Source organism: Pistacia vera, unplaced genomic scaffold (genome assembly GCF_008641045.1).
Source record: "Pistacia vera cultivar Batoury unplaced genomic scaffold, PisVer_v2 Contig425, whole genome shotgun sequence".
In the NCBI taxonomy this organism is placed as follows: Eukaryota; Viridiplantae; Streptophyta; class Magnoliopsida; order Sapindales; family Anacardiaceae; genus Pistacia; species Pistacia vera.
This window is the reverse complement of record NW_022196252.1, coordinates 241,701-253,931: the sequence shown is the minus strand read 5'-3', so window position 1 is coordinate 253,931 and position 12,231 is coordinate 241,701. Positions and strand designations below refer to the sequence as shown.

The 12,231-nt window shown below is 31.5% G+C and overlaps 1 protein-coding gene and 1 long non-coding RNA gene across 2 annotated transcripts; both read left to right on the top strand.

Moving 5' to 3' along the window:
- Positions 1-2,171: 2,171 nt before the first annotated feature.
- On the top strand, positions 2,172-5,895 carry LOC116143064 (disease resistance-like protein DSC1). Its single transcript, XM_031428483.1, has 4 exons — positions 2,172-2,742; positions 3,307-4,378; positions 4,567-4,866; positions 4,960-5,895. The coding sequence occupies exons 1-4, from the start codon at positions 2,261-2,263 to the stop codon at positions 5,893-5,895; spliced, it is 2,790 nt and encodes a 929-aa protein (XP_031284343.1). The 5' UTR covers positions 2,172-2,260.
- Positions 5,896-10,400: 4,505 nt separating this feature from the next.
- Positions 10,401-11,683, top strand: LOC116143029. The gene is made up of 3 exons (XR_004130077.1): positions 10,401-10,612; positions 10,726-10,772; positions 11,570-11,683. It is a non-coding gene; the product is annotated as an uncharacterized LOC116143029 (long non-coding RNA).
- The last annotated feature ends 548 nt before the right edge of the window (positions 11,684-12,231 follow it).

Sequence of the window (12,231 nt, the reverse complement as noted above, 5' to 3'; positions counted from 1 at the left end):
GAAAAGGAAATTGCCCTCCTTCCTGTAAGATGACTAAACAATGAAATATTAAATCTTAATTTATTTCCATCACATAATGTTACGTTTCTAATAATGCATCATACTAATGTATTTTGATATTTCTCCGTATATCATAGGATTGTTAGTCACATATTATATCTATTATATTTTGATGTTATGAACTTTCGAGGTTTAAATTAAAAGTAATAATCTTTTTAAATAATCTTAATATGTGTTGATGGAATTAAGTTGTCAAATAATCCTCCATAAATAGCTTTAATATATGTTAATAATTAATGTCGCTTAAACGATCAAGCCTAATTTGTTTCTTTTCTCCCAAATCTTGTGATGTCGAAAACGTTTTAAGTTAATATTAATGTTACTTAATATGGAGTTGTGAAATAATCCATATAAAAAAACAAGATCGTTTAAACGATTTAGTATGTATAATCCTTGATCTCTTAAGCGATAGCCCATATTAGTTAAGTGACCAATGCTATTTCTTTTTATTTCATATGTCACAATTAAAGAAATTATTTTTTCTTATTTTTCTTCATTGAAAAAGAATTCTTAATTCTTATATAGGAAGACAACTAATATTTGCTTATTTATAGATTTCTATCCCAATCACTCAAATATTACCTAAATGATTTTATGCTCTGCATATAACTATTTCTTTCATCTGTTCTAGAAAATAATATCAATTTCCCCAATAAAAAGAAATAGCCTTATTAGTTATATTTATTTAATCAATTTACATGATTGAAATATGATTTTTTTCCACCTCTTTGTTTAGCTTTATTTCAAAAATATTTTCGGTCCTTCCCAAAATAAATTCCTAGTTTTGCCACATATTATATGTTATTCGTGTAAGTTTCACAATATAACAATATATATTGTTATGCCTGGAAAAGTTGGGCTTACGCAGAGCCTAGTCAACATAAGTGGTCGGAGCTTAGATAAACTCATAGCCATCCAGGCGCAGCCACGTCGTGTGATGACTTGAGCATCATGCTTCTGTCAGTGTAGTGAATATGCACCAGATTAGCAAAAGGCTAGAGAAGGTTCACGTGTACAATCCCTACACAAATCGCGTAAATCGCTCTAGTAGGTGGTCAACGGGACATAAAGAAGGATTTGCACAGATAGTCTGATCAACTCACATATTTAGTAATCATTACCTTAACTCATCCCACTATAAATAGAGAGTTCCTCTCATGTTTGTGGGATTAGCTAATTTCTCTCTGGAATAGCATACTCTCTCTCTCTCTCTCTCTCTCTCTCTTTTTCTTTTGTAAACTCTTATAAGTCAGTTCGCTGAACGCGACCTGATCTCAAATGTATTAATACAATACCAGTGAACTTAGGATTTGCTTACTTGAACATCTGAACCACTTCAAATATTGTTCTTCTTCTATTATTTTATTTAACACTCTCATTCACGTGTGTCTTTTGGGCCTACTCAACATCTCACACATATGTTTTGTTGGTGTCAAAATCTCTCATCAACATATATATATATAAAACTAGTTTCAGGTTTGTGATGTTTGTTTGACAATAAAAGTTCATGTAATTACAGGCTTTCACAATTTTGAGATCTGTTGTTGAGTTGAGATGTTTGTTTGATTTTTCTTCAGAGATTGGTTTCTTCTTCTCCACTACAGCTCTAGTAGCGAACAGTGAAAGGGCAAGAAATTGTAATAGAAGAAGAACAAAGCAAACTTAAAATTATCATCCAACATGGTATACTTTTCTCAGCAAATGAAAGAACGAAAGTAGGCAAGCATATCGTCAACTTGTCATAATTGCCCTCACATGCTGATTTTGAAATCGCCCTCCTTCCTGGAAGATGACTAAACAATGAAAATATGATATCTTAACACAAGTTTATTAAATCTTAATTTGTTTTCATCACATAATGTTATATTAATTACTTTATTAACTCTGTAAGGTTAAAAATGTCATTTTGCAGTCTAACGGATTTATATTAACAAAATTTAACAGGGTGGGGGTTAAGGTCTATTTCCCATACTGTATGTGTTGGGGCTTGCACTATTAGGGTTTTATGTAATTATCCCAAAGAAAGAAAGTTAGGTGGCCCCTCCATGTCGGTGTCCATTATCTTTCCTTCTCCAATACGGTTACAGTTACAGAACATCCATGAAGTCAACGCCAATTACTTTACCATTCTAAAGTCTCTGCAACGCCAGTGAACATTTTCCAAATCCCCAAACACCCTGCTTGCTTCAACACAAGTACGATGGCTTCTTCTTCGTCTTCTCGTCCTGCTCAAGAAAAATATGATGTCTTTCTTAGTTTTAGAGGTGAGGACACTCGCAAAGGTTTTACCAGCCACCTACATGCTGCTTTGTGTCGAACAAAGATTAAAACTTTCATCGATGATGAACTTGAAAGAGGAGATGAAATTTCACCCTCTCTTTTGTATGCAATTGAAGGATCAAAGATTTCAATTGTCATTTTCTCTAAAGACTATGCTTCTTCTCGATGGTGCCTCCAAGAACTCGTGAAGATCATGGATCGCAAGAAGATGCATGGTCAGATTGTGATTCCAGTTTTCTATGATGTAAATCCATCAGATGTAAGGAAGCAAACTGGGACTTATGGAGATGCATTTGCTAATCATGAAGTACGATACCGGCACAGGGAAGAGATGTTGCGGGGATGGAGGAGTGCTTTGACGGAAGCAGCCAATCTATCTGGCTTTCATTCAAATGACGTTAGGTGAATGCTTTCGCTTGATATTATATTCTCAATGAAATTCTGCTCTTTTACTTTTACATGCATATACACTACTGGCTTTTTTTATTTTTATTTTTCAAGATTAGAACATAACAAAACAGCTTAAATAAAGTTCTTGAATTGGAAACCGTTTGATATCTAATGACAAACTAATCTTTTCGTAACACAGTCGTTATTTTTTAGCATCAATTTACGGTATTGAGCTTTGAGGTACGGAATACTTCAAACTATATATTGGAAGATATGCAATGAAATGTCATTTGATCTAGTGATGGCTCCAATCTCCATATACTGAGCTTAAGATCTAATTATTTAAAAAAATTAGATAGATAAAAAATTAAATGTAATTATTTACAATAGGTTTGATAAATAACAAAAATTATAGATTTAATTATTTGTAATAAATTCAATTGTAATCATGCCTATAGATTTTTGATTTCCAAGAATGGAGGAGAGGGGGCTATTGGAATTAGACTTTGTTTTTATTTCTTTTTTCATTGATTTGTTCACGCTTATTGTTCATTTTGCCTTTTATTTCAACTGTAGGTCTGAATCAATACTTGTAGACAGGATTACTGAACAAACTTTGAACAGATTAAAGGCTATGTCTTCAGTTGATAATGAGAAGAACTTGATTGGAATAGCAATGAAGATTCAAGAAATTAAATCTTTATTGTCCGATGGGCCAAAAGAAGCACGCAAGGTAGGGATTTGGGGTATGGGTGGTATAGGCAAGACAACTCTTGCCTATGCAGTTTTCAATGACATCTCTGGTCAATTTGAAGCTTCTTGTTTCATTGAAAATGTTAGGGAAGCATCGGAAAAAGGTGAACTAAGTCGCTTGCGAAAAAAACTTATTTTTACAATATTAGAGGATAAACATCTCAATATAAGGCTCACATCCACAAAAGAAAGGCTTGGACGTAAGAGGGTGCTTATTGTTTTCGATGATGTGACAGATTTAAAACAAATTAATAAATTAATTGGAGATCTTGAATATGTGGGTGTAGGAAGTCGAATCATTATAACAACAAGAGATAAACATGTGCTTAAAACATGTGGACTTGATGATGTCACTATATACGAGATCAAAGGATTATATAGTGATGAATCTCTTCAACTTTTTAAACAGTATGCCTTCAAACAAAACCATCATATCGAAGAAGATTATATGAAGCTATCAAATAGAGTAATAAATTATACTAAAGGTGTGCCTTTAGCCATTGAAGTCTTAGGTTGCTTTCTATTTGGTAGAGAAAAAATTGAATGGGAAAGTGCATTGGATGAATTAGAAAACTCTCCCAATGAGACTATCCAAACCGTGCTTAAGATAAGTTACGATGGATTAGACCGTAAAGAGAAGGATTTGTTTCTAGATATTGTGTGCTTCTTTAATGGATGGGACAAGGATCTAGTTAGCATCTTCAGTCCTGATATTAAAATCGGAGTTCTCGTTGATAAGGCCCTCATTACTATTTCATACAAAATCATAAGAATTCATGATTTGCTTCAAAAAATGGGTAGGGAAATTGTTCGACAAGAGCCTGTTGATAAACTTGGCCAACTAAGTCGATTGTGGCACTGCAAGGATGTCTATCGTGTTCTGAAAAAGAACCTTGTAAGTAAAAGACATTTAGCTTTCAATTTCTATTGTATATTATTTGCGAAATCTTGAAAACAAAAAATTCTAGAAGATTATCAGTTTCATTTTTTTTCCCCTTGTATTAGTTTATGTGGTAACATGCTTGGAGTTTGGGAGGTTATTTTATGTAATTGTGCTGATTTATCATTTTGTTTTGATTGTAGGGAACTGATACAGTACGAGGCATATGTTGTGATATGAACCAAATAAGAGAGATAAACCTGAATCCGTATGCTTTCTCGAAGATGCAGAATCTAAGATTCTTGATTGTGAAAAACTCATATTGGATAGACAATAATAAGGTGCATGATTTTGAAGGCATTAAATTTGATTTCACAGAGCTAAGATGCCTCTACTGGAATGGTTACCCCTGCACATTGTTGCCATTGAATTTTGATCCAGAGAATCTTGTTGTACTTAAGATGCGCAACAGCAATCTTAAACAACTATGGATTGGTATCAAGGTATATGTTCTTTCACACGAGAATTCTCTTTTATAAATTTTAAATATTGTATTACTTTTTTTAATTTGTGTTGTTAATTTCTTCCTATTACAGGATCTTCTTAATTTAAAATACCTTGACTTGAGTTACTCAAAGCATTTACTTAAAGTCCCTGACCTCTCAAAGGCTCCAAATCTAGAGAGCTTAATTTTAGAAGGATGTACAAGTTTGTTTGAGATCACTCCTCCTTCTCAGAATCTTAATAAACTTGTTTTTTTGAATCTAAGATATTGCGAAACCCTGATCAGTCTTCCATTTGGTATTCAATCAATGTCTCTAAGAGTTGTTATTCTCTCTGGTTGCTCTAAGCTCAAAACAGCTCCAAGGATCTCATGTAACATGGAACGATTGTTTTTAGATGGAACTGCAATAAAAGAATTATCTTCTTCCATCGATTATCCTTCGAGACTAGTTGAACTAAATCTTAAAGGTTGTTCAAGGCTTGAAAGTCTTCCAAGCAGCGTTTGTAATTTGAATTCCCTTCGACATCTTTGTCTTTCTGGTTTTTCAAATCTAAAGATGGTTCTAGGGATCCCACGCAAGATAGAAGAGTTATATTTAGATGGAACTGCAATAAAAGAACTGCCTTCATCGATTGAGAATGTATCCAATCTAGTAATATTGAATCTTAGAAATTGCTCAAGCCTTGAGAGTCTTACGAATGGCATTTGTAAATTGAAGTCTCTTAAATATCTCTATATCTCTGGTTGTTTGAAGCTTGATAGATTGCCCGAAGAGATAGGAAATTTAGAAAGTTTGGAAGTGCTAGAAGGTAATGGAATTACTATAAGAGAAGTACCATCATCTATGGGACATTTCAAGAATCTTCATGATTTATCTTTTGTGGGATGTAAGGGTCTAGGGCTGGAGTCCCTATTGGCTATTTTATCAGGTTTTCTATTTCTAAGGAGATTAAATTTAAATCGCTGCAGTTTTATCGAGTTACCCGATAATCTTGGCGAGTTGTCCCTCCTGACAGATTTAAATTAGACGGAAACAATTTTGAGAGTCTACCAACAAGCATCATTAACCTTTCTGCTTTAAATCTACTTAGCATAAGTCTTTGTAATAGGCTTCAATCCTTACCAAAGCTTCCATGTAATTTGCAAGAAGTTAACGCAGATGGTTGTAAATTGCTGAAAGTATTATCTGGTTTGGAAACTCCAAGTGATTGAGTGGTAGTATAATATCTATCACTAATAGAAATTACAACATGACGTTTAACTTCATCAATTGCTTCAATCTAGATTGGAATGCAGTCGGAATGATTTCGAATGATGCTCTGTTGGAATTTGAAAAGGTATCTTTCAGTCTAATCTCATTCCCATATGATTCAATTTCTTTTTCTTTTATATAAATAAAAAGCATTAAATTAAATTAACAATTTTTAATGGTGCAGCGGACAGTTGGCATAGGTTGTATGGTTTTCCCTGGAAGTGAAATTCCAGAGTGGTTTGACGTTCAAGGTAATGGCTCTTGCATAGAGCTACCACATGGTTCGTTCAATTACAAGTTTCTCGGTTTTGTCGTTTGTGCTATTGTCGGAATCCAAGATTATGTTCCTTCTGGGTTCTGTACAAATGGTGTTTGTTATGAGTTGCGTCTGAAAGTCGAACATGGGTGGGAGAAATTTACTGATGACCTACTTGTGACTACAAATATCAAGTCAGATCAAGTATTCGTGGGGTATAATTTCTTATTATCTAAATTTCGTGAATTCACTTGCTGTACGGAGGCCATCATCAATTTCGACAGTATGTATCCAATAATAAAGAAGTGTGAGGTCCGTTTATTTTTCAATCAAGAGTTTGAGGAACCTATGGAAAGATCCATATGTTCCATCATTGATGAAGAGGAAGCACACTCCAAGAGATTGAAATCTTCAAATTTCTTTAATGAAAAATCCTAGTCAAGGTAATTAAATAACATATATACCTTCTTCTTTACATGTCACATAATTAAGTATTTTCATCTCTACACTATTTTCATGCTTTATGACTAATTATTAATTTATATTTTATAACTTTTTAATAAATATTCAGATATTCCATCAGTTATAAGACCAGCAAACTCCAAGAGATTGGAATTAAATAACATATATACCTTTGAAGGAGAATGCAGCTCAAGGTAATTAAAACATATATACCTTGATCTTTATAATAAGATCTCTACACTATTTTCATGCTTTATGACTAATTTTTAATAATTTTCTTCTTGTTTCAAATTTCATTTATACATTTTCATATTATTACGTCTAATTTAAGATTGATTAGCTTTAAATTTACTTCTTCATTACTTAAACTAGTTAGAAATTAAAATCTTTGGTAAATTAGATTTTTAAATTGTTTTGATATGAAATGACAAAAAAACATTTTTTTATCTATTCAGTATAATTATTAAATTATATTTTAAACTTTTTATTAAATTTTTTTAAAACCGAATAAACAATATTTAAATAAAAATAATTTTTTTAAAAGAAAATTTAGGAAGAGACTACACATAGAATCGTCAAACCATCGCTGGAGATGATGGTCCAACGACTATGCCTAGTATCCAGTTTTATTTTTTACTTTATAAAATAAAGTTTTACCCAATCATTGATTAATTTAATCAATTAATATAAATTTATCTAGCAATTTATAAAGTTATCTAAGGGTATTTTTGACATTATACATATGTAAAAGGGATATTGTCAATTAGGGGTATAAACTTTTTAAACTTTTATAATGAGAGGACAAAAGTTACAAATTGTTCAATGAAGGAACAATCATTAGTTAATTAGAGTTAGATTTAACATTAAATAAATGTTAACATGTAATTGAACAGTTTAAATTATTATTTTTTACAAAATAAATAATAAAAAATCCAAAAATTATAAAATTAAAAATTAAAAATAATTAAAAAAAAAAAAAGAAGCCTACTTTCTTTCAATTTTTTTTTTAAATTTTCTTTTAGTTCATAAATTTTAAATTTAATTTTCGTTTGTTTTTTCAATTTCCTTAAAAAAAATGTTTTGGTCCTTTTGAGTTAAATTTTTTTTTTTTAAATTTAGATTTTGAGAACTAAAGTTGCTTATTATAATAAAAAGAGAAAAAAAAAATTAAGGGCATTTAGGTCAAGTGATTTTCCATTAAAGTTAATGGCTAATAAATGTTAAATATTTTGTAATTGAATGATTTGTAATTTTTGTCCTCCTATTACAAAAGTCTGAAAACGTTTGTACCTAGTTGATAATACACTACTTAAAAAGTCTACTTAAAAAGAATTTGATTTTCATAAGCTACCTAAATCCTTTATAAAACTGATTATAAAATAATTAGCTTAACTTATAATCAGTTCAAAGACTAGTGTACCAAGCACTTTTGATATCTTTACAAATTGTTAGGAAATGTCAAGTTTCATATTGAGTAAAACTCAAATGGTTAATTCATGATTAATTTATAATTAGTTACAATCATGAGCTCTTCTTTTGCAATAATGACTTAGTTACTACATGCATACTTTATTGTCGTTCATTTTTTAAACAACGTTATGACTAACACAGGTACCTTAAAATAAACTTAGGCAAAAACATACCATCAAACTAGCTATCCCCCGTGTCATGATGGATTGTAACGTCGCAAGATTGCAACACCCTTTGGTCGCAGCAGATTGCGGCCATGTCCTGATCGTGGTCTGCTGCGATCTGCAGATTACTATGTGATTTGCAGATTGGGTTGGTCGTGATCTGCAGATTTTGTAACTTAAATTTATATATTTTTTGAAAAATATAGATTATATATATGAGTTAGCAAATAAAATTTCTTAAAGATTTTTATTAACTTTTTGCATTCGTTTTTAAGTCCTACTGTGGTTAGCTTTTGCTTTCTAAAGAACTAAAAAAAAAAAAAAAAAAAAATGCAGATTTAGGGCCAAATCAGATATTTCAGTGGTCAAAAGGAGTCAAATGTCCACTTTCACGTTAATATCTAACGGTATAGGGTCTATTTGGTAGTTTCTGATAATTTTGGGGCCTAAGGGAGTTTCTTGAGTTTCAGGGGTTTTAATGGGATTCATCCATGTTATTATTAGTAACTACCATGAGCTGACTTCTCTCCTTTTATTTAAACCCTTTTGGCAACATTGATAAATAGACATGCATATTTTATTTTAAAAGATTTTTTAAACAACTTTATAATTAATTCAAGTACGTTAAAATATAATTGTTCAACTTTATTACTAAAACAAGAACCATTTTCTTGTATAATTTTTTTTTTTTTAACTCTCGGGATAATTGATTAAAAATGAGAAAACTACTTAAAATACCCTTTTGCTTTTGACAAGTTACCATATGATATTTTTTAATTGTTTTAGTAGATAAGACCTTTCATCTACTTTTGTTATATTTTTATCCCTTTATAACTTTTATGCCTTCACTCTAGCAACTCTAGCACTAAAGTGACTCTAGCACTAGGGTCATTAGAGTTATTTATTTATTCTTCAAATTCGTGTTAGAAATTATATATCAAAATTTCTTTAAGCTAACAAATAAATTAACTAATTATATTTTATTAAAAAAATAAAAAAATATATATATTGTTTTTACAAAGAATAATAAATGTATATAAGAGTTATTTTAATTTCTAAAAGTATGAAATGAAAAAAGAAATTAAAACTTTTTTACTCTAGTGCTAAATTTAACAAAATTAAAAAAATATATTGTTTTTACAAAGGAATAGTAAATGACCATCTAAATGTCATGGGCTCAGTTTTTTTTTTTTTTTTTTTCCTCTTTTGCAATAGTGACTTAGCTAAATGCATACTTTATTGTATTTGATTTTTTAAACAACTTTATGACTAAATCATGTACCTTAAAATAAAATTAGGCACAAATAGGCAAAAACATACTATCGAACTATACTGCATTGTTGTTGTAAATAATTACACAAATAAAGATAAAAAAAAAAAAAATCTTAATTTTCAACCTTTGATTTACTATAATTTAACGGTTGTGAATAAGGAAGTTACAAGTAGTTATTTCATGTGTCATCTCAAATATATCTTAGTTATTTAATGTGGTTTACTCTACATTAATTATATTCAAAATTTAAGTTTTTTCTGTGGAAATAGAGGGCTGGCTGGTCCATTGTGGAATAGGGGACCTGGTGCAGTGGGTAGAAGAGGTATGGGCAGTTATGTGGACTTTCTTGATGCTGCATTGCCTCCATTTTCAGGCGAATCCAGCTCAAAGTATTTAAATAAGATATATTTTTTCTTTACTGTATGATGGTTTATTAATTCTGTACATGTACGTAACTATTTCTAAGTTGCTGTACTTCAAATATGATTGGCCATAAAGTAATCCTATATATCCTTAAATAGTTCATCTTTTTCGGATACATATGAATTGCATTGATTTATTCTATATATTGATTGTTTGATCATGATTTTTAATATGCTTCTGTTGTTTCACTATATTATCAGTTTGGATGTGAAAAGCTCTGGATTGCTACTACATGAGATAGAACTGGAAGAGTTGAGTCCTATTGCAAATGAATTCAATCCAAGTGCAAATGAATCTAGTAGCTTTCCTTCTGATTTGAATGAACTCCCTCAAGATTTTGTCGAATCAACAATGGATGTGATTGCCACAACTCCACCGAGTCCTGTGGACAATGATGGGGCAGAACCTAGTGGAAGTGGCTGCTTTTGTTTGATGAATATATTGGTAATTTCGGATCTCAATTTCTAAGCCAAATGCATCTGATTTTAATCTCAATTTCTACGTCATGTTCTTTAATATTGAATGAGCGCAGAAGCTGAATGATATTTTCGTTTCAGGATATATTGGTAAGGATATGCCGCTTGGATTCATGCAACATTTTTTGGTAACAACAAAACTATCTCATCAACTCATTTTTTGATAATCCAGAGTTGTTATTTGTTATTCTATAATTATAACTAGATAATTAGCAAAAATATTGTTTATTTGTATATTGCTATTGTTTGCAAAAACTATCTCATCAACTCATTCAAATTATTGCTTCCAACCTTCATTTATACTTTGGATAATCCAAAACATAGTAAATTGATCTTAGAAAAAGTTACCACAATTTTACTAGTGAAACTGAATTTGGATTCAGAAGAAAGACCCTAGCTTTAGGATGTTGGTTTTCAGAGGAACCCCAAATCCGATAGAGAGTGGAATCGTGGCATAAATAATATGAGACGGGAATGTGCCAAGCTAGGCACAGCAACAAACGGCCATTATGCCATATCCACATCGACGTATGCCCAAGGTGCTAATCTCAGTTCTTATTGGGCTATGTAACTCAAAGCTGAAGTGTCATGAGGAGTATAGGGTTTTGGGCTTGGGCTTGACCCAAATATAGCACCTATGAATGCATTTAGTATAGCCTATTGGATGCAGTTTCCTAGTAACTGATTACTACAATGGGGTTATTAACACTGTATAACCAGTTTCTTAATCTCTCTACATAAGAAGTATCGAATACTTTGGATTTGGATTTGTATTTATGTCAGTTACTTAGGAAGCTTTGATTTGTGGTGTTTATACAATGAAGCTAAGATCGATGCTGGGTGAACCTCATATGTGGGATGAATTTAATTTGAAAATCATTGATTGGGGTAAAAAATAACATTCTTGCTATTGCTTTGGGTCCAGATCGTCATCTTTGGGATCATGATTACCTTACAAGTGTAGCCTTCAAACTGCTAAAAATTTGCTGTTGGATATCCAGAATCCAAACTTCAACTCTGGAATGCTCAGCCTTCAAAACTCGTAAGCAAGTGCCTTTCATGATCATGATAAATTATTCCTATATTCTGAATGTATTGATTTTAAACATAATTGTTATTTTGCGAATGCAGGTTAGGAACCTGGATGTTCAACACACAAAAGCAACAACTATGTTTTGGAACCATCGGGGTGGTCACATTTTAACATCAGGAGGACTCGATAAATCCATTATCAATTATGGTACCTTAGTTTATTTATCTCTTTCATGGAAGAATAGATATCTAATTTATTTCATCTTTGGCTATTCTAATTGCAGAGACGTGGACTGGAGTGGAATAGAGATCACAAAGAGATGCTGAGTGGTCATTGCTTGAGTAACAGGGGAAATGAAAACAAGCTCTGCTTGTTGAAGTATCTTTCCGTGACTAAAGTTGGGGATTTAAAAGCTGCGAGGCTCTAGAGTCCTTGAGATTTCCCAGGGTTAACTATTCAACTCTACCAATGAAGCTTCAAATGTTTCATGCATGATTTCCAAGTAATGGTCTCAAATATAATTTATATATGTTCATATGATCACTTAAGAAATC